Source organism: Emys orbicularis, chromosome 10 (genome assembly GCF_028017835.1).
Source record: "Emys orbicularis isolate rEmyOrb1 chromosome 10, rEmyOrb1.hap1, whole genome shotgun sequence".
NCBI lineage: Eukaryota > Metazoa > Chordata > Testudines > Emydidae > Emys > Emys orbicularis.
Genome location: NC_088692.1, coordinates 77,459,116 through 77,482,210, shown reverse-complemented (window position 1 = coordinate 77,482,210; position 23,095 = coordinate 77,459,116). Strand labels below are relative to the sequence as shown.

The following is a 23,095-nucleotide window of genomic DNA, read 5'->3' as shown; positions in this document are numbered from 1 at the left end:
TCCCAACTGATGACTTTAATGCTCCAGGTGTGAGTGGTTCTGGCGCTCTTTTTATGAAACAGCAATGGATTGGAGCCCACTAGCCCTGGAAAACCCACACCAAGAGCTTTCTGTTGCAAACTGCATACAGTAATTGGGATTCAGGGGGCCCAACACATGTTTCCTGGCCCTATGGGTTGATGAGCATGCTCCTGGCAGCTTCTGAAATGGGTCAGAATGAGGCGTGTGGTGGACCAGCCAGGAAAAATACAGTCATTCAAGGGCTGGTTTAAAGGGGAAAGAACAACCTGCAGCTTGCCTGTACTTGCACACGCTGGGGCAGGGCAAGGAACGCAGAGAAAAGGTGCTTCAGAAATGTTGAATAGCAGTGTTGCTAGCTTTTGTGATTTTATTGCGAGTCTTGCAATATTTGGTGTTTGTCTTAAAGACCAAGCGTCTGGAGACATGTGATTGTGAGAATCTCAGTGTTAATTTTTTGTAAAGAACTTTTAAACCTTTATGGTTTTGGAGTAAAGCCTGACCTGAGCGCACACACAAGGCTCAGAAACCAGAGGGCAAAGAAAAAGAAACCAAATGTGGTGTTTTGTTTTTTAAAAAAAATCACTCGTGATTTTTAAGTTAATCATGATCTTTTGAGCCTGATTAATGATTGGGTTGGCGGTCCTGAAATGGTGGAAGGGGCTGTGATTTTACAATCTCTGTTGTGCAATGGCTTTCATTACAAAGGGGTGTGTGAGCATGCATCACACCTTTCAGTAGCCAAACACAACCTCATTGTCTGGGGCAGGATCATGTGACTGAAAGGTGGTTGGCTTTGTTGCCCACCATATGTCAGACTCCTTTGGGATCCATACTACTGTATGAGGATCACATGACCTTCTCCCAACCAATCCTATTGCATCTCTCTTCCCCCCCCCAATGGCTCCACCCTCTTTCATATTCATTTTGAGGAACATAATGGGTGCGGTGGGTCAGATGGAGGCAGCCACAACTACTGCTGCTGCCCTGTGCTCCACTCATAGGGCTGTCAATCCAGTCTCTAGGGCTGTCAATCCAGCATCTCCCACTTGTGCCAAGCATCTCATTGCTGGAATTGTCTTTAGTTTTTGCTTTGCTTAGTGCTATGCCAAGCACATGCTCTATGCTTAACAAATAACAATTAAGGTCACACATGCAAATTATTAAAATCAAGTTAATAAACATGTCTGTGATTGTGTGCGCAAGACCAAATGGATGTGTGAGTGTGTGCATGCGAGTGTGTGAGCATTGTGCATACATATGACAATCATCAATCAGTGCTAGTGTGTGTGCGTGGGGGGGAAGTTTGCAACTCAGCCATTGCTGTTTGGTTTCAGAGTCTAACAGCCGACGGGCGGTCAACAGAGGCTACCTGTGTGAACTGCTCAGGCTGTACCAGGACTGGCACCGCTGCGACGCCTCCAATAGGTACATCCACGTCCGCAGGTGTCTCCTGCTCTGCCTCAAACACATCACCAACATCCAGTCTGCCAGGGAGACTTTCCTCAGTGCCCATGGCATGGAGATCCTCTTCACCACTGCACAGGTAAACGCAAGCTGGGGCCAGCTCAGCAGCTGCTTCTGGCTTGTTCTACCCTTGCAATGTAGAATTCGTCTTATGTTTTAAGCGGAGCTGATTGAAAAATGGAATTTCTGTCCTGTAGAAAATTGCGATACTTTGACTTTTTTGTTGTTGTTGTCCCGAATCAGGACAAAAAGTCAAAACATTGAAATTTTTCAGAGAACAAAAAATCAGTTCAGAAATGTTGAAACATTTCATCTTTAATGTTAATCTCCGTCTGCCTGCGCCTCTGCAGGCGCTCATGGGAATTATAGGTCCAGGTCCCGCATGCCCCTATTCTTCCTGTGTACCCTACTCCCTGGCTAGCTTGCATCTCCCAAGATGCTTCACAGTCTCTCCCTTTGGCTGAGCCGCTGCAGCATCTCACAGGTGCATGGGACATGCATCCTAATGGGATGGCTTTCCTCTGGTGCCTGAGGAATTGGCCACTGCTTCAGGTGGGGCTAGGGCAGGGATCAGCAACCTTTGGCATGTGGCCCATCAGGGAAAGCCCCTGGCGGGCCGGGCCGGTTTGTTTACCTGCAGCATCTGCAGGTTCAGCCGATCGCGGCTCCCACTGGCCGCAGTTCGCTGTTCCAGGCCAATGGGGACTGCAGGAAGCAGCAGGCAGCACATCTCTCGGCCCATGCCACTTCCCGCAGCCCCCATTGGCCTGGAGCAGCGAACCGCGGCCAGTGGGAGCCGCGATCGGCCAAACTTGCGGACGCTGCAGGTAAACAAACCGGCCCAGCCCACCAGCGGATTTCCCTGATGGGCCGCGTGCCAAAGGTTGCCGATCCCTGGGCTAGGGGATCAGGTGTAGCAAAGTTTCGATCAGGTATGGCTCTTGTGAACGGTAAGTCCCCAATGCACGTGGTGAACGGTAGCAGCCGTGTGAGGGCAATGTCTGTGACAGCCGATCATGGCTTGTTGCCTTTATAAGCCTTTACCAGTCCATGGTGCCTTCCGAGCTAATGTCTCCTGATAGCTCAGCCTGGGAGCAGCACCCTGAAAAGTGCAAACACTGGGTCACCTTGGGTGAATAAACAAGATACGACACACCAAGAATCCCGTGAAGAGTGAGAATGCTAATCCTTCCAAAGGTCGGAAGTGGAGCAGAAATGACAGCTTCAGGGGGTTCCAGTCTGCTTTCTCTACCACGTGCCATGGGAGATCTGTTGGCAGGGGAATCACCAAGGTTAATAAGTCCAAAATATCACATACCCTGACCCCTAAAAAGTACATTTTCGGTCTTACATTGTCTCCCTGAGAGATCAAATGATGTTCTCCCAACCGCCTGGAGGAAAGGTACAACCCTGTGAGGATCCCGCCCAGTTCCCCACTCACAACTAGAAACCACAGATGAGTGTGTGCACATCACACTGCTGCCGCTGCTGGGACTCTTCAGTATGCTCATGATAAAGAGATCCAGGGAGAGTGTGCTGGCTGCCGTGAGAGACCTCCCTGCTCTGGGAGACCGAATCTACTGAGAGTCCCTGTCTAGATGGTGTTTCAACCCTTTTACAAATGTATTAGCTGGTGGTGATTCATCCTATGACCAACTAACCTGGTTTTAAAGATGTTAAATTGATCTGACTGGAAAAATTCTGACAAAATGTTCTTTCGTTGGAATTGGCTGCCTTTGCTTATGTGTTACTTGAAACTGAAACGTTTTGAGACAATTTGATTTTGACGATCTTCCAACAGAACCCAGGAAAGACTCATAAGGAACCCTGCCTGTCAGGTAGTTTTCTGTTAGAAACCTGCCTGCTTCCCTGCCAGCTCGATCACCTTGGATCCTCAGCAGCCCATCTGGCATGCTGACAGGAAGCCGAGAGCCTGGAAGCCTTGGGAATGTTGACGCATGGCGCTTCAGCAGCCTGGGCTTCTCGGTCCCCTGCTCTGTGGCAACCCATCAGATAGCCTGCCCCAGAAATGAGGCTCCAGTCTCTTTTGTGATGAATTAAAAAAAAAAAAAGGCGGGTTTTTGTTTTGAATCAGAATGGAAACAAATGTTGAAATATTACAAGTCTCCATGAAACAGAAATTCTTTTCTCCACCCAGCTCTAGTGTTCAACTCTTTCTATGCTCATGTGTAAATGTGCTGGCTAAAACATGCTAGCAAACATATCTTTAAACACGACCTATTGGCCTAATCTAGCTGAGGTCTCAGTCAGAGCTCACAGGCCTGGGAGGCATGCAGGTTGCAGTGAGACGAGAGAATGTTCTCTGCCCCACAAGAGTGTGCAGGAGACGGTTGCATGCAGCACCCTCTCTGCTTCTTTATTATTTGCACAACTGATTTCTTTGTTTAGGCTCAGCTGGTATCTCCTCAGTCCCTGTGCCTTAGCCTCTCCTCTCAGTTAATATTGTTATAGTCTCAACCTTTCCTATATTGGCATCAAATAACTCTCAAATATACGGAGTGCAGAGACTACAGCATAGATGAGTTGAGTTCAGGTCAACTCTACTTTGGAGTTCTAAACTAAGAATTGAGTTTGTTCCCTTATCTGCAGCACTCCACCACAAAGCGTGTGTGCACGCGCATGCGCGTGTGCACACACACACAGAGCTACAGCAACTTTACCCTCACACCACTGTTTGCGCATACGTGAGAACACACCCTGCAGACAGATGCCACCCTATTAAGTTGCATGCCTTCAGCAACTTTAACTTCACCTTACTCCTTTGCTAGCATTAGCTCCGTATGCTAAGTGGTTTAATCCTCACCTTTGGACTGGATCCAGAGGACTCATGTTTGATGTTGCGCTGTGCTTCACAAACAGTTCTTTGCACACTTACAGACCAAATCATGTGAGGATCTCAAAGCATTTACAAACATTAGTGAACATAGGTTCACAAAAATAGCTGCAAGGTAGTTAAGTGTCTCTTACTGATAAGGAAATTGAGACACAGAGAAGCTGAATGACTTGCCCAGGATTAGACAGTGAGTCAGAGGCAAAGCTGTGAATAGAAACCAGTTCTTCTAAGCCTTTGCTCTTCCCTTCCTCAGAGCTGATTTCAGAATTGTCTTTTCTCCCACTCTTATTCCTAACAGCCAGAGATCTAGAAACACATACTTAGATTCTTGTAGCTGAGTCTTGTAAGCAGGTGAGCTTAGATGATTTTTCTAGCCTCCCCATAGGAATCCTGACTAATTCCGCAGACTCTTATAATGCCCTTCATTCATACAGGCGGAAGTGGAATAAGAGCCGGTATAAAATACAGCCATTTTCCTTTTATTGCGTATTACAAAGCACTTCAGTTTGTTCACCAATCACCCTGCTGGACTAGCTGAATAGCCCCAGCCCTCCATATTTTGTACTGTGGGATGCTCAGCCCGTGGCACTAACCATTTATTCTGTCTTTTGGATTGTTCCATTTTCAATGTCTACTGAGAGGGTGTAAACATTCTGAATGGTAATAAAAGATCATGTTGATGTTGCTTTTTCATGTATTGGTGCCTTTATGGTGCTTTCTGTGGCTTCTACTGATATTCTGGTGTGTGAGGGCTCAGTCCCAAGTCACCAAGGATACAGACACTCAGCTACTATGCTAGCAGGCATGGTTCAGCATAAGAAGCTAGCTAGACAGATGATAGCTATATTGGCTTTGTAGTCCTCTTCTCCCCTGAGGAGGCTGTGGTGTATATATGCTCTGTAGCTACGAAACGACAATTCCTTTGTTTTCTCTGTATTGCACATATAAATTTCTAAGAACTCCACCTTTGTGCAGAGGCAGCAACCATTTTGTTCTCAGAGCTGCTGTCCTTATTACAGAAGAGGCCCTCACCTATTGCACCCTCCCAAGGAGACTTCCCTTTTTATTCTTTCTTGTCTTGTTTTCCTTAATTTAAAATAAGTCCTTCAGGCTGACAATCTGTGGTTCCACTGTGTGTGTGTGTGTGTGTGTGTGTGTGTGTGTGTGTGTGTGTGTGTGTGTGTGTGTGTGTGTGTGTGTGTGTGTGTGTGCGCGCATGGGGAAAAACTAATGGAGATCTAGGAAGCTGCCCCTGCACGGGATATGTCAGAACCATTGCGTGCCCGGCTGAAGCAGATGCAGGCTGGAACAGGGGCAGGCTAGCGTGGAAACAGGCACAAGTAGGCTGGAGCTGGAGCAAGGGCAGTCTGATGAAACTATTGGCAACGGGAGTGTTCCTGGCCAGGTAGTGATGCTGAGCAGAATGGAGAGATTGCTTCCCTTAGGAGCCTATATACCTGAGGTGGGATCACCTGGGTGTGGGTTCTTGCCTGTGGATTGACTAAACCCTTGCTGAATGGCGCAGGGCCTATTACTAGACCTGCAAGTAGTTGCTTCTGATGACTCATCACTAAGGCTATGTTTTTGTCATGGATATTTTTAGTAAAAGTCATGGACAGGTCATGGGAAATAAACAAAAATTCACGGCAAATATCCCTGATTTTCACTAAAAATATCCCTGACAAAAGGGGTAGGTGGGTTCAGCACCCACTGCTGCTGGGGCTCCCGCGTCCCCCATCGATGCGGTGTGTGGGAGCTCCGGGGTCCCCCTGGGACTGGGCTGCTGCAGGGTCCCCTCGCCCTGGACAGCTGGTAGCTGCAGGGTCCCCCAGCCTCTGGCCGTGGCGGCAGCTGTGGGAAGTCCCTGTTATGGCTGGGCAGATGCAGGGGGTCCACTGGCCGCCTGCTGCAGCTGGGCAGATTCAGGGGGTCTGCCGGCCGCCATGGCTGGGCAGCTGCAGGGTGCCCCCACGAGGTTGGACGCTGGGAGCTGTGAGGACAGGGCTGGCTGGAAGCTCCAGCCCCAGGGCAGAAAATGTCACGGAGATCAGTGGAAGTCACGGATTCTGTGACCTCTGTGACATAATCGTGCCTTACTCATCACACTCTGGCTCAGGGATGACATGGGTGGCTAAGTAGGAAATGCTGTCCCTTCTGAATCAGTATTGAGCCACAGTGCAGTGCTGAAGGGGACTGTGTTTTATGTAGCCTTCCAGCTTGCTGGCAAGTCTAAAAAAAAAAAAGTTGAACTGACAATAAAATGTATCTCAATTTTCAGAAAGTTGAAAAGCGAAGAAAAATTCATTTCTGGTTAAATGAACCATTTAATTTGGATTTAGACCTTTTTTTTAAAAAAATGTTTTTAAATTTGAAGGAAATTTCTGAATGAAAAGTTCCTTCAAACCAAAAAATCGAAACATTTAGACTTTTTTTTGGCATTTGTTTGAAATGATCAGTTCGGTGAAACTGACACAAAACGTTTTGGTCGCTGAATCAGCATTTCGTGCCCCCCCCCCCCCCAAAGCTCCAGCTGAAGAATTTCGCCCCGCGCTAGCTGTAGGGAGGTGTATGGATAACTCAGTAGCAGTTGCTCTTTTGTCTCTGAGACAGTACTGACCCCAGTGCCTTTGAGTGGTGCTAGGGGACCCTGTGTCCTTTAGATGGATGTATCAGCAGATGGTGAATGAGCTGTAGAAGCAGATAAACTATTAAAAAACCAAGATGCTGTGCTCCCATGTAGACTTCCCTGATGTGATAAGAAAGGAAAAGGATGAAAGAGAAACACAGGAAATATAAGGGGTTGACGCAGAACTGGCTGACTATTATTCAAATGCTGCTTTTTAAGGCTTTCAGGGAAGCATCTATTTTAATGTTTGGTGGATCTGTGCAAGAGGAAGGATGCTTCTGAATGGCAAACATCACTGACTATTCATCTTCATTGCTGCCTAGGATTGCCTGGATAGCAAGCCCCTGGATCCTATAGTAAATACAGTGGCCCAGATCCTGAGGAAGTGCTACCCTAAGGGGCCTCTGCCTTTGGCTACAGTACACAGCTCCTATTCCTTCTCTCTTCCTGGGAGTGTCAGCTCCGAACCTCCCCGTGCAGGGCTTGAAGGTAAATTGCTGACTGAAGGGAGAATGTGTGTGTGTGGGAGGGGAGGGGGGGCAGGGACTGATGGGGAGAATGGAAGGTGGGGGCCCGGGCAGAGAGGAATCCAGTCCTGATCTTTGCATTTAAAACTTGCATAGTGGCCCAGACTGTCATGCTATAGAACTGGGTCTGAATCCCTCACTCTGGGTGTTTCTGTCAAGGCCAGCAGGTGCTGTGTGGAGAATGGAGATGTGAGATAGTGAAGGGGAGGGGTAGTGAAATAATCCTTATTGCTTTAAAGTGACCTGAAGGCATGGCCTTGGCAAAGGCTGGAACTACTGTTGCTTCATAGCAACTGGGAAGGGAGGGTGCGTGTGTGTGTACATACGTGTACACACGTCCTTCTTTGCAACTTTTTCAGTAAAGTGATGCTGTCAACCAGCAGCCTTTTTTCCTTCTGAAATAATCTGTCGGTGGCTATGCTACGTGAATGGAGGTTGTGAGCACTTGCAGGCCAGCAGGCTGTATGCCCAGGCAGGTGAGCAGCATACATGTAAGAGGCATGCCCAGGAACAAAACAAATATGACCTTGTGCACAGCTGCCTCCTGCTGCCAGCCTTCACACTCCAAACCAGCACCATTATGGTACAGCCCAAACAAAACTCTGACTTCCATTTCATCGGTGCCAACATTTTCAGCAAAGATTGTGGAGCTTCTACTCTATAGCTCCAAATTTCTGCCTCACCTCTTTAGAAGGTATTGATCTTCAGGACTTTCCTTGATTTTCATGGGGCATTTCTGATTTCCTCTGGATGCTCCTGCTTCTTGTCGTCTAGGCATGCAGGACATACCATAGCAAGAATAAAACTCGCCGCCCTTCTTGCCTACCCCACCTCTGGCAAACCTAAATCAAGCAATAAAATCCATGCCCAAGAGAATTTTTACCCCCAAAAGAGAGAAGAGCCAGAGATGCCATAAAGTCCACTAGGGACTTCATTATTTCTATTGACTTTTACATGGAACGTGCTCAGATACACCAGTAATGGGGGTCAGAATAGAATCCTCAGGTAGATATATAGATTAACAGCATCCTATAATATCTTTGCAGTGAAGCATAAAGTCATCACATTGCTTTGTAACAGAACATGGCGCCACATTGTGATGGCGAGTGTCAAGGTGTCGAAATGCTGTGATTTCATCCAGGAGAACCAAGGTGGAAGCCCTACGTCCCATATGCAGCTGTATCTGCTGGAACACATGGGCTCTGATCTTTATTCTAAGTCTTACATTCAGCTTTGTGGTGGCTTATAGGGACAAGGCATGTGTGCTGCACACCAGGGTGGCCTGCCTTTTTGGGGAGGGTTAGGGAGAAGGATGTTATGATGGAGGCCACCTGCTCCACCTCTTTTCTACTTTTGCAGATGACTGTGAAGATGATGGTGAGGAAGAGGTGGAAAAAGACCTAGATAATGAGGACCTGGAGCATAAAGAGGAAGTAGGTATATGAGCCACAGCTTCCTTTAAAACCCTCCATGTTCTGTGAAGGGAAGGGTTTTTTTTCTTTCTTCCTGATTTGGAGCTCTGATAGGCAGGGTTGCCATTTCAGATTGGGGGCAGTTTTAACCATGATTCCAGAGGCTACTTGGGGACCTGAAAACTCTGTTTGTTTTTCAGATAGTAACTTAGAGTGCTCCTGACAGATAATAATTTCTAATTCCTATATAAAGAAAGAAAGAAAATTAAATAAATACACCTCTACCTCGATATAACGTGACCCTATATAACACGAATTCGGATATAACGTGGTAAAACAGCACTCCGGAGGGGCGGGGCTGCGCACTCCGGTGGATCAAAGCAAGTTCAATATAACGTGGTTTCACCTATAACACGGTAAGATTTTTTGGCTCCGGAGGACAGCGTTATATCGAGGTAGAGGTGTATTAGACCCACTCAGCTCCAATACTAACATAGAAACATAGAATATCAGGGTTGGAAGGGACCTCAGGAGGTCATCTAGTCCAACCCCCTGCTCAAAGCAGGACCAATCCCCAGACAGATTTTTGCCCTAGATCCTTAAATGGTCCCCTCAAGGATTGAACTCACAATCCTGGGTTTAGCAGGCCAATGCTCAAACCACTGAGCTATCCCTCCCCCCAATTTCTAAAAAATTCTAAACATGTTCTGACATCTTGTGTCAATTCACTTAAGGGACACTGGTTAGGTTTAAAAATGTAATGTGTATTCTTACTTTGTTACTAATTCTTGAATACAACAATTGAAACAATCGTAGAAAAATCTAGATGACTTTTGATAACTTTTTTTGCAGTTCATCAAGCTTGGAATAGATCATTTAACTTTTGGAAGCATCCTATTAGGGCAAGGCCCCATGCGTTTATACTGCACCTGCCTGGGACTCTAGGGGTGCTACCCCATTACAAATAATAGACTAGAAACTGCCTTTAAACAGGAGTGAAACTGACACTGTCAAGTCACTTTCATAATATTGCCAACCCCAAATGTTTAAAAATCATGAATCGGGCTCACCAAAAATCATGAGATTGGCTTTAAAAATAATGATATTATGTAAAAATAATAGATTTGGTGTTCTTTTTGTTTACAGTCTGCTTTTTGAGCCTTTACAGTGCACTGGGGTTACATTTTGAAGCTTTCTCCACAGCCACAAGGGCTAGAAACTTCATTTCTCTTTAAGAATGAAGGCTGAAATCATCACATACATATACACTTGTCTCCAGGAGCTGGGACTTAAAGGAAAACAATAATTATTATGAGACTCATGACAATATCATGCGAGTTGGCAACACTCCCTTCTGTTTAGAGGCTAGTTACTTTCCAGAAGGGTCTTAAACGCAACACTACAGTGCTTAAGTTGCAGTTTTCACAGGAGAATATTTGAAACCAAACACTAAGAAAATTCCACGTGTTAAAGTTGAGGGAAAAAATTGAGACTTCTGAGGTATCTCAGGGCCACTGCAGGCAGGAAAGGAACATAAACAGCACAGAAGCTCTGGGCAGCTCTTCCTCTTGAAAGAAAGTTGGAGGGTCAAATCTTCTAGACGGTAATCACATAAAACTATTGCCATCAGTGCCTCCACTCATAGATATTAACATCACAGTGAACACGTGATAACATATGTGGTCAATAACTGTACACTTCATACTTAAATATCTGAGCCATCTTATCCAGAGTTACACATCATATATGCATTGGCTCAGGGATTACATTTCCCCACTAGCTGCCTTTGAAAATCTGGCCTTTAGTCTGTGTGTCCTAAGGTGACTAGACAGCAAGTGTGAAAAATTGGGACAGGGAGCGGAGGGTAATAGGCGCCTATATAAGACAAAGCCCCAAATATCGGGACGGTCCCTATACAATCGGGACATCTGGTCACCCTAGTGTGTCCCTCAGTGCCCCATCTGTACAATGGAGATTATAGCATTGCTGTACCTCACCGAGGGGCTGTGATGTGAGGCATTCAGATACTTTGGTGATGGGGCCACATAAGTACCACAGGTAGAGTGGGAACTTCTTTATATCACTGCAGTCCCTTCCCTGGATTTTGGCCCCTTCTTTTCACCTACCCTCCTCACATTTCCCTCTTTTCTGAAAGTAAACTTGGCTCAAAGGGCTTGACTGTATTTCTTCTGAGTCCCCTGCGTTCTCTCTTCAAACACCCTCTCCCCCTCCCCCCAGGAATTTCTGTTTTACAGGTTCATCTAATGCAGTGTTTCCCAAACTTGGGACGCCGCTTGTGTAGGGAAAGCCCCTGGAGGCCGGGCCGGTTTATTTACCTGCCGCATCTGCAGGTCCGTCCAATCGCAGCTCCCACTGGCCGCGGTTCGCTGATCCAGGCCAATGGGAGCTGCTGGAAGCGGCGGCCAGTACGTCCCTCGGCCCGCGCCATACCCCACTCACAGTGGTTGTCCTTGGTCAGTGAGGACCCAGAGTTCAGAGGTGCATCTTTGTGAGTTCACTTGCAACCCAGGGAAGAAGGCACCTTGCTTGCGCCACCATCTGAGCACTTGTTCTGGCTGGCCGCCCCGCCAGCCATGGTTCCTCTCTGCCGGTCGGCCCTCCAGCCATGGTTCCTCTCTGCTGGCCGGCCTGCCAGCCGTGGTTCCTTGCTGCCTGGCTGTTCTGCTAGCTGCTGTTTGTCTCTGCTGGCCGCCCCACCAGCTGCTTGCCAGCCGTTCGTTTTCCGGCCAACTGTCAGTCACCTTCTACTGCCACCTGCCTCTCTGCTTTGACCTCTGTAGGTCAGTCTCTTAATGATTTTCAGCTCTTGGCAGGCCGGGCAGAAACACTTCCCCACCACAATGGATTTCAGCTCTCATTTGAGCACTTTAACATAACAAAAGGCTCTTTTGAACAGTGGGGAGAAACAGGTTAAACTAGATCAGAGCCCCTTAGGGAGAGTCCACACCTCCTCGCTGGGACACCTGTCCCCACCCCTCTTACTTTCACAGGAGTCTGGCATTCGAGCCCCTGGCTTAGCGAGTTCCTTTCAGCTGAGGGTGACCCCTCAATTGGGACAAGCTCAGCACAGTTCTACTCCCCTTTAGTCATACAATGAAGAGAACAACATTGATAATAACATTTCACTACCCCTGCATTCAATATTAAAAAAATATATAATAAGAGGTTAAGAAAAGAGTGTCTGTACATCTGGGTATAGTGCTTAGATTATCCACAAATACAACATTTGTTTTAAGTCATAAGATACATATAGTGCATAATAAGCAAAGCTAAATTTAGGTGAATACTTTTAAGAATACAGTTTAGATATTAGCATCCAAGTATTTGGGTACATCACTCATGAAACGTTATACAGAGTTGGTTGTGGAAAGCAAATATAGCAATGAGTGAAGATTGTCCCTCAGTAATTGAGCATTTAGGGTAGGTTGTCCATTTAGAAAATACAATCCATCGGAAGTATTTCAGTTACTTTCCCGCAGGGGTGGCTCCAGGCACCAGTGCACCAAGCGTGTGCCTGGGGCAGCAAGCCGTGGGGGGCGGCGTGCCGGTCGCTGTGAGGGCGGCAGTGAGGCTGCCTTCGGCGGCATGCCTGCGGGAGGTCCGCCGGTCCTGCGGTTTCGGCGGCAATTCGGCGGTGGGTATGCTGAAGGCGCGGGACCGGTGGATCTCCCGCAGGCATGCTGCCGAATCCGTGTTACCAGCGGACCTCCCGCAGGCGTGCCGCCGAAGACTGCCTCACTGCCGTGCTTGGGGCGGCAAAATACATAGAGCCGCCCCTGCTTTCCCGATAGTGGTTCTCATCGGCACTCCAGCTCATCCCTCCTGGTATTGCCGATGTCGGGTGATGTGTTCTATGTAGATGTCCCTCGACCACCTGATGGCGTGATTTGTAACCCAACACCAGCCAAAGCTGATCACTTGGAGCAACACAACTCCTGTCTGCTAGATACCTATGCAGAGTAGTGTATTCATGTATATTCAGTTTGCTCCTGAAGTCTCTCCCGCTCCCAAACTAGCTGTCGGGAAAATTCATTCAGACCCTGCTTACACATGCAAATGTTTCTGCTGTGAAAATGCATCTTTGTACAAACACACATTCTAGCATGAATGAGTTTTCGCCCTCTCAAACATCTTTGCAAATAAAACCTTGTTCCTACAAATGTTTGTGGTAATCAAATTCAAAAGGGCACAAATGCCATGTGATCTGATGCAATTTAGACGTGAGTTGAGTGTTCTTTTCACTGTTTGCCTGCTCTGCCTACCTGAACATTAATATGTCACCCAAATGACAAAAAAGGAAAGAAAACAAATGGGCTCAGTCTGCTAACCTGCCCTTTAGTGGCTATTTATTTTCATCTGAAAACTGGCCAAACTGTTCATTAGAAATAATGTTCTTTGCCAACTTAGCCCCTTTTTTGTTTAGTAATTCATTCCCAAACACATCCTAAAATCTGTAATTATGTTCATTATTCATAAGGATTCACCGACTAGTTGTGAACAGTTTTTAGTTTATTGGCTGTTTGCCAACACTTTGCTTTGAATATGAGTTTTATTTATTGGTCTCGTATGATTGGTCTCATAAGTCTCATGCTACTCCGCCTTCTGACTGAACTTTTACACAGATCGATGATGGAGGATGAATAGTGAACTTTCAGTCCAAATTTTTGTGCAAAGAATCATTTGTGCTCAAGTTCCTGATGCTTTTGTGATTCAAAAGCTTTTTCACAGCTACCTGGCGAGTGTCCAAATATTCGTGAATAATGTCGAATACTAATCATAGTGAACTTAGCACACCACTTTTATTGGTGAAAATATTTGTGAATCCTCTCTTTAACTATTCGATCAGCTCTACCAAAACTGGAGTCCGCATACCAATCGAACATCCAGTCCTGTCATGGAGCCCATCCCCACTACCCAAATCATTAAAACCCACCCCTACAGATCCCACATAATTCTCCAAACTGTCAATCCCTCCAAACCAATCTTCAAGAGCCCAGCAAACCTCCAACATGCACTACTGACTCTCATGTCGACCAGTCCCAACCACTGCCTTAAATCAACACAAGTAACACTGTAGAAACAGCCCAGCCTTTCAGTACCGCTGTGGCTGAGGGTTTGAACTGCTGTTGACACCCTGATATTCATGGGAGTTTGTTGATAAATAGAATCATTTCTGAAGTTATTATCAAGAGCAAATTGCTTCTTTGCTGTGGTTTGGTGGTGAATGCTTGCTAATTGCATGCTGAATTATTTGAATAATGCTGTCATGTCGCAGCCATTCATCAATGCCATTTAGCCACCCAACCCCCCCTTCCCATTCTCTTACGCGATGACTAAACACTTGACACTGCATATCTTTGACTCTTGTATCTGATCTGGACGGGATGCATGTCAATGCACGGTTGCCTTTGGATGTGAAAGTTTCAGGCATGATCCTTGTCCTTGCTTTATAGATAACTGCAAACACAAAAGATTTTTTTTTTAAATGAACAGATGATGGATTGGTCAAGAGACTAAAAGCTATTTATCAACAGCGTAGAAAGATATAAATAAAATAACAGATGAGAAATCGGTGCTTGAGGGTTCAGTGATGGGTGTAGTAGAGGGATGGGGATTTGGGTTTCGAAGGCAGAGAGAGAGGGCCCTGATGAGTAGCAGTGGGGACCAAGGCAATCTTGGTGTGAAGAGGCAGGACACTAGAAGATGCTAATTTTGCTGGTAATCAACAAAACTCATTTTTCCTGTGATGTACTGTGGGATTTTCTTGTTAAATCTAAATTGTTTGATTGTTGGGTCTCTGAATCAAAGGTGTTTTCTCACTCCTTCATTCAACACCTGAGGCAGCACATCTGCAGGTTCCATCAGCACATCCTGGATACTCAGGAGACTGGCCAGTGGCTTTGGATGCCACAATTTTTGGGTGGCCAAGTTGAGACACCTTTAAATGAGCGTGATTTTCAGAGGGTGGGTCTCAGCACTTTCTGAAAATCAGGCCCCTATAAGGTGTCTCAGCTTGGGTACTTGGGTTTGGGTGCCCCACTGTTCACTACTCACTTTTGAAAATCTTGTCCTGGACTTCTGAGTTACATGCCAGTGGATCGTTCTATGGCTGTGGGCAGGTGACCTAACCTTTTGTGCCTCTGTTTGCCCTTCCATAAAAATGAAGTTAATTGCTCTCATCTAGTTGTCAGGGGTGGCTGGTTTGCTTCACATGTGTCAGGTGCTTAGAGATTCCCAGATGAAAGGCAGGATGTAATGTATCGTTTTATAACTATCAACTCAGGGACAGTCCCAAATGGGTCGATAGCACCTTTAATTTATTTCTTTTCCTACTTTGACTTTTGAAGGACGATGATTTGGAGACAGATGTGAACAAACTGAGCTCAAAGCCAGGTCTTGACAGGCCAGAGGAGGAGCTTGAGCAGTATGAGGCAATGTGTCCTGAACTTTCCCTTACTTTCCAGGTAGGATAACATTGTGGCATCCTTTATCTGTGAACGCGTGTAGGGATGTGCAGTACTGGAGGTGCTGACTGCGAGGAGGTGGGCAGAAAGACATACTGCAAAGGGGAGCACCGGATAACTCAAGGTATCAGAGGATCCAAAATGTAGACGCAACTGGAGCTTGTTGGGTTGAATGCGGCCCCAGCTGGTAGTGGGTGAAAGGTGTTAACATCTGAGAGCTGTTTGTTGGCATTTAACGAAAAGGCTGAGTCTCAGCTGACTAGGGCCCAGTGGATAAATAAATAAATATCCACATGAGAAAAAATCCACATCCACTAATAGACATTAAGTTGTATCCTTGTTGGCAGTTTCAACGGAGATGCCACGAACCAAGTGGAACATGGAAATTAAACTGGTTTGTCTACCCTAGCGCTGCTCAGTCAAGATCAGGGTTGAAGCACAGTCATGGGGAAGCTTACATTGGCACTGCTTAAAATGCAGACAGTTCTGGGGTAGATCAACCCAGCTGTTGAACAGTTTGGGACAGGAAGTGAAGAAGAATATTGTACTCAGTACTAGAGGCAGAGGAATTTAGGGAGGCAGAATATAATTATTCAAATTTAAACAAGACACCAGGGTTCATGCGTTTCCTACCATACAAAATGCGGTGGTATTTGTAATGACTGCAAGTGGCCAGGAACTTGGATTAACATTGCAGTCCTGTATTTAGGAATGGTGGACCTTTGCCTGGCAGACTGGCCCCATTGCATCATGCTAGAGCATCAATTCAAAGAGAAGCGCATCACTTTGCCTCCTGCAATTTCCTGTAACGCTCCAGGTTTTGCTTGGAGGTTACCCAGCCAGCAGCTGATCCAGCCTGATCTTGTTTAGCTTCTGGGAACTGATGAGAGATCAGCTTGCAGGAATAGGAATGCTGGCAGGTGGGTTGTGGGTTTCTATCTCTTTGGGTCACTGAGGCGAGCAGATTTTTAAAAGGCCTGTAAATTAAATGTTATCCCTTTTCTTTCTTCTATTTCCTTCTGGAAGGAGACACCATCTGTCTTTATTTCTTTTCTTTCTTTTATTCTTTAAATCTAAAGGAGCTGGAAACAGGGTCTGAAGATGAGAAGGGCTCTGAGGATATGCTTGGGAGCCTGCCAGGCACTCACCCCCCAGTCATTCCAAATGCTGCTTTCATGAAGCAGCAGCGTTGCAGACACAGGGACCAAAGTGCCATGGGGCCAGAGCCAGAGGAAACGGCGTTCAAGCCTCCAGTGCAGAGCTGGGCAAAGAAGGAGAAATGCACTGGGGCTCCAGCCCTTGAAAAGCGAGCGATGGGAGAATCAGTCCGAGATGCAGATGCTCTTGGTGAAAGAGAAGATCCATGCAGGAGCCATGCACCCACTCTGCATCCTCCCCTAAAAGAAGCCTCCTGGGACACAAGAACATTTCACACTCACTGTGCGAGCTGCTTTGGTCCCAGCCCTGTGGGGGGAGTGGGAGCCTCAAACACAGTAACAAAGCTTCTGGAGAGACACCAAGGGGATATCCCATTCCACAGCCCCCACTTCTACATGGCCAGGGCTGGAAGCACCAAGTCCATTCCGGACTATAGGGTCTTGGCGTTCCCTGATTTTTGGGGCCACCAGCCCCCTCCTTATTACCAGTCCCTGCTGGAGCGGAAATATGGAGTTCAAAGGTGATTCTGCTTTATTGTCATCCCAGAGGTAGCTCTCCGCAGCTGGGCAAATAGGGACTCACTTCTTGTAGTATTGGGGACTCTCATGTCTTACTGCCTGGCTTTTGATGGGTGTTGATCATCACTTCTGTATCAAGTTTCATAGGTCTCTGCCATCCTCGCGGAGACCCACACAATGAATTATTACAAGAAGGGAAACTGAGCTATAGGCTTATACTATTCAGATTTTTCTCTTGAAGTTGAAGACACTGGCATCTAAGATTTTCTTGGCACAGATGGGGAGTTAGGAGGCCTAGTTCCCGCCTTTGCCAGTGGCCAAGTCATGTCACCTCTCCACTTTCCTTATCTGGAAGGTAAAGGTTGAATAAATACATCTCTGCCTCCCCTGCTGAAGTAATTAAATATTTGTGAAGTGTGTTGGGATCCTCCCATGGAAGGCATTGTGCACCTGGCAATTAGCATTAATGCTCTCGCCTCATTTACATTATAAGAAAGTAGTGTAACTTTAGCGCCCCCTTGACCAAGATGGAGTCTGCTCTGCAGGCAGCTCTGGCCAAGAGACGGCGCGCGCAGGAATGCAGCAGGAGAAATCCCTTCCGCCCCAGGGGCACCTGTTCCAAACCCCCCAGAGTGAACACACACACCCACAGGAAAAGTACAATGGATATAACAAATGGGGATATTTATTTACAGAGGGATGAGAGGAGAAAAACAACAAGGGGAAATATAGGGGGAGCAGTAGAACGGGGTTGCATTCAAACCAAGGCCCCACAGGCCCAGTGGTAGCACAGTCTGGAAGGGCAGACACGGAGCAATGTATCTGCACACAGAGTTTCAGTCCAGTGGTGAGTCTTGGTTGCTCCTGGTCATCTTCAGCGCCAGTGAACTTTTTCCAACAAACCCCTCCGGTGTCCTTTTCTGCTGCTCTTTGCAAAGCCACACAGAGCGACCACCTCCCCACTTAACTAGCTAGCAGCCTCCCTCCTTATTTTTAATGCAGAGTTACAAGCCCCAGTACTCACAGCCCCATGCAGCTCTGGGCAGCAGTGATACTGGGTCCCGCTTTGGCCTGTTCTTTTTGAGCGATTCCTCCCTGGCCCACTGCTCCTCCTGGCTTCTGTCCTTGGGGGTCCCTGATCGTCCGTTCTTCCCAGGCTTCAGGCAGGTTCTTTGCTGCTTCACTTTGTGAGGGCCTGTGAGCTGCAGCCCTTCTCTCCCCCAGAGCTCCAGAGCCACACCCCCGAGTTTCCCTCCTTGTTTTTACTGCTCCCCCTCGCCCCTAGGAAAAAGATTTAAAGGGGCCATGCTTTTTAAACCCCAAAGGGGTTACAGTAGATAACGAAGTGTTGTTTATTACTTCTCAGAACACAAGAACTAGGGGTCACCAAATGAAATTAATAGGCAGCAGGTTTCAAACAAATAAAAGGAAGTATTTCTTCACACAACACATAGTCAACCTGTGGAACTCCTTGCCAGAGGATGTTGTGAAGTCGAAGACCATAACAGCGTTCAAAAAGAACTAGATAAATTCATGGAGGATAGGTCCATCAATGGCTATTAGCAAGGATGGGCAGGAATGGTGTCCCTAGCCTCTGTTTGCCAGAAGCTGGGAATGAGCGACAGGGGAATGGATCACTTGATTACGTGTTCTGTTCATTCCCTCTGGGGCACCTGGCACTGGCCACTGTCGGAAGCCAGGATATTGGGCTAGATGGACCTTTGGTCTGACCCAGTAGGGCCGTTCTTATGTTTATGTTCTTATGTTCAACTGAGGAGGATACATTGTGTGTTGGAGTGTGGGGGGACCTGTGTTGGGAGAGGGGATTCTTCTCCGGGCTACCCTCCCCCTTCCTGCCCCATGCATGTCCCTCTGCAATTCCTTTAGAGGGCATTTGTTCTTAGTAGCACAAGCAATGCTTACCAGACCGCAAACAGGCTGGGTGATTCTGCTGTCTCTTGAACTAAGTTCTAGGACTGAATGATACTAATAACATGGCATTTACCAAGGCCATAAGTTTCTGAGCTATTTTGAACCTCTGTGCTCTATAGAGATGGGAACTCTTCCTGTTGCAGCTAAATGCCTGGAATCTTATTCACAGAGGCCGTCATTCTCTCACCTCTTCCCTGCACTAATGTTCTAAAAGCCCCGCTTTTATGACCATAACAACATATGTAACTATACAGCGAAGACGGGGATAATCATGTCATGCTTCAGTGTTTAAGTAGATTGCTGCAAAGGTCAGGAAGGAAATCTCGAGAACACATATGGCATCGTACAACTGGTTGTTACTGGGGGGGTTGGATGGGCTCATTAGCCACTGTTGGAGCCAGGAGTCTGTAATAATAGACCAATAGTATGATCCCTTGTGACAAATTCTCCATTGCTAGGTGTACGTGACTCATTCACTGAGACGGAATGAGAAGAAATGGAGATAAATCCTACAGAATGTGAATGACAAGTCATTTAACTCTAAAGGTGTCTTCCAGTCATGAGAGTCATGCAAAAGCCAAACTGGTGAACGACAAAAAGTGCTAAGGGATATTTTTGTTTAGTTAGTTCAGGTGTATAATTCTGCACAGGAATCCCCCTTCTCCCCAACCTCCTGGAAAGAATATCATAAGCCTCAGTTCACTTCCTCAGCAAGGATCCTCCAAGACAGAGGTATGTGTCTGCCTGTGGCTGCAGACAGACTCAAAATTTGTTTTTCTCTTCCAGGGCCAAAATATTTGAGGATGTTTGCCGTCTAATCCAGCCAGGTGATGTGATAGACAGAGTTGTCTTTGATTTAGATGGGCGCAGGTAGGTCTTCCTTGTAGTGTACGTGACTGAGGGCACTACTGTTACTATCAGTAATAGATTAGGTGACAAGGCCAGCAGATGGTGCATTTGATTCAATTTAGACAAATGTACTAAACATTAGACTGGTAGATAGGATCCAGTGTAAGGAACGAGGTTTTGTGACGGGGTGCGCCACTCACGGCCAGGGTGGCCCCTCCTCATGGCCATTCTGGGGATTAGCTTTGTGAGGTCGATGCCCCTTCTTGCAGTTGCATGCTGTCTCTCTGCCTCTCTCGCTGGGTCTGCAGCAGCTCTTCTCTTGCTCAATGAGCTGCTGCTGCCACTGCCACCTCTTCATGACTCAGCCCTCCGACCAGGTTACAATATGCATTTTCCCCTTCCGGAGTACCAAAATCTTCCTTCAGCCATCCTAGGCATCCTAGCCTTCCCATTCCCTCCCTCAGTGGCTGGCAGGGGAACCTGGGCCCGCCCTCTACTCTGGGTTCCGGCTCAGGGGCCCTCTAGCCAGCAGTCAAGGTCTGCTCCCTCTTGGACCTTGCTGCCTTTCCCTGAGCTCTTTCCTTACCATCTGGCACTCCACCTCCCCCGAGGTTTGTCACCATTCCCTCCTCTCAGGGAGCAAATACAAGCTCCGTTTTTCTGCAGCCTCCAAACACTCCTCCCAGGGAATGACAGTAACCTATTTCTCAGCAGCCCCCTCAGCTTCCAATTTCCTGTGTTTATAAATCCCAGCCCAGCTTGTTCCCCTTTGGCTTGGCACCCTCCCTCCCTCTGGGGATTAGTTAGCCACCTGATTCCCCTCAGCTGTTACTTGTTGGGTTAATTAGCCCCCTTTTCTATCCACATTAACCTTTTTGGGGCAAGTGTGAGGTTACCACCCCTTCCCAGTGTCTCTCAGCACATGGCTGAGGGAAAGGATCTGTAGGCTATTGTGGAAGAGTCCCTGAAACCACCAGCCCAGTGCATAGCGGCAGTAGGAAAAGCAAACCAGATACTGGGTGGTTTTAGCAGAGCAATGGAACCTAAAGCTGAAAGGGGTAGTACCATGATTCTGTGCAGTAAGGCAGCTGTGAGACCCATCTTGGGTACTCTGAACCAGGCTGGGCAGCATTTCCTGGCAAATCATTATTGCCCTTGAGAAGAGGCAGCACAGGGCAATGGAGAGGATCTCAAATCTGAAGCAAGTACATTCTGAGGAAAGGGCTAATGGGTCTGAGATTGTCCTCTGAGGAACACAGGACGCAGAAGAGTTTGAGGTGACCTGGCGGGGTTTTGAAGAAGAAGGAGAGAGAATTTTAAAATTGCTCAAGATACTTTTAAAGGCTCCAAAATTTAGGGGGGCAAAAGGTAAAAATGGGAGGAGTAAATGAAGAACTTGGGCAGAGCCACTTCACACAAAGGATAATAAACCTGTGGAATAAGTTAATGGGGAAGGTGATTGGAACAAAGAACCTAACTGAGATTGAGGAGTGTATGGATCTGTTCCTGGAGATAGGAAAATTGAGAGGGGGAAGAAAGTGGGATTTAGAATTACCCCATAAAGGCTGGTGCTTTGAGCTGGATGGCTGAGCCATAGCTGCTCTTAAATGTCTTCTGTTTGTAAGTCTAAATCGCTATATAAATTATATTGGAGTGGTTACTGCTCCTTAAGGTAATTTTTGGTAGTAGACATATTTCTGTGTTTTGCTCCAGCCTCTCAAGCACAGATGCTCCTCCAGACTGCCTGAGATTCTACTCCAAGTTTGAATCAGGAAACCTCCGCAAAGCCACCCAAGTGCGCAAGTAAGTAGCTTAGGTCTCAGCAGTGGCTGTGTCCTATCCGGCCACACTTGTAATGTCTACTGTGTGAAAAGGTGAAGCACCGTGGACTTTAGAACAATCAGCAAGGGGAGCAGAGCTTATGAATCACAGGTATTAGGTGGTGTGAAGTTAAAGGAAGTGAGAAACCAAGGCGTGAAAGACGTGACGCTGTGCTAGGGTAGGACACGAGTGCGGTGGCTAATATTGGCTTCGATGGCATCCTGTGGCTCCCCCTGCCATTGGTGGTCTCAGTGGCACCCCCTCCCATTGTCACCAGTGGCTGACAGCTGTAGTGTTTGTATGAGGTAGCTGCAGCCGTGGGTTCGTTGCATCCCACCCTGTCATTCTGCCTGGCCCATGGTGACACCATCTCATGCCTTGCTCTCCAGATTTGAGTATGATTTGATTATGAACACCGATGTGAACACCGTCCAGCACCACCAGTGGTTTTACTTTGAAGTCAGCACCATGAAACCAGCCATTCCCTACCGCTTTAACATCATCAACTGCGAGAAGGTCAACAGCCAGTTTAATTACGGTATGAGCCTTTGGGTGGGCTGGGGTTCCCTCCCATGCACAGGGCTATGCTATTGATTTCATGGGGGCTTCAACCTTCTTGTGTCTGTTAGAGTCCCATAGGTCATGGCTTGCTTACTTAGGCCTGGTCTACACTACGACTTTAATTCAGATTTAGCTGCTTTAATTCGAATTAACGCTTGACCCGTCCACACAACGAAGCCATTTAATTCGAATTAAAGAGCCCTTTAATTCGATTTCTGTACTCCTCCTCGACGAGAGGAGTAGCGTCAAAATCGGTATTGTTAATCCGAATTAAGGTTAGTGTGGCCGCAATTCGATGTTATTGGCAATTAGATGTTATTGGCTACCCACAATGCAATGCTCTGGAAATCGATGCTACTACGGTAGCTTGGACGCACACCACCGAATTAATGGTGCCTAGTGTGGCCGAATACATTCGAATTTATAAAATCGGTTTCCTAAATTCGAATTATATAAATTCGGATTAATCCTGTAGTGTAGACATACCCTTAGTCATAGGGTGCCTTCTGAACCATGGAGCAGGGGTGTGAATCTGGGGGCTTTCAGGGTATAATACCTTCTTACTCCTCTTCCTTTCTCTCCTTCCCATCCACATAATTAACATGGGTTCCATTCCCACCCTCCACTCCTACTACCAATTTCCTAGCAGCTAAGGTCTCCTGTCATCTCATCCTCTACTGCTAGGTCCACCTTCTGAATTAGTAGAGCTGGGTGGGGTCCCTCTTTGGCGCACAGCAGCTGCTTTGAAATCAGCCAGAAGGGGTCACTACAAGGCCTCAAAAGGAGTTCTCTCTCTGTCTCCTCAAGGGCACTTAGGGATGGGAAGAGGGATTTGGAATTGAAGAGCAGGAGTTTGGAGACTGGGAT

The 23,095-nt window shown here is 47.0% G+C and overlaps 1 protein-coding gene across 1 annotated transcript in view; it reads left to right on the top strand.

Annotated features, from left to right (window-relative positions):
• Positions 1-23,095, top strand: part of AGBL1 (AGBL carboxypeptidase 1) — a 362,219-nt gene that overhangs the window by 50,715 nt on the left and 288,409 nt on the right. Inside the window, exons 6-13 of the mRNA XM_065412235.1 lie at positions 1,356-1,564; positions 7,289-7,454; positions 8,852-8,925; positions 15,273-15,389; positions 16,469-17,067; positions 19,784-19,867; positions 21,560-21,649; positions 22,057-22,205. Of these exons, the coding sequence (XP_065268307.1) occupies positions 1,356-1,564; positions 7,289-7,454; positions 8,852-8,925; positions 15,273-15,389; positions 16,469-17,067; positions 19,784-19,867; positions 21,560-21,649; positions 22,057-22,205 (1,488 nt within the window). The remainder of the gene's footprint in view (positions 1-1,355; positions 1,565-7,288; positions 7,455-8,851; positions 8,926-15,272; positions 15,390-16,468; positions 17,068-19,783; positions 19,868-21,559; positions 21,650-22,056; positions 22,206-23,095) is intronic.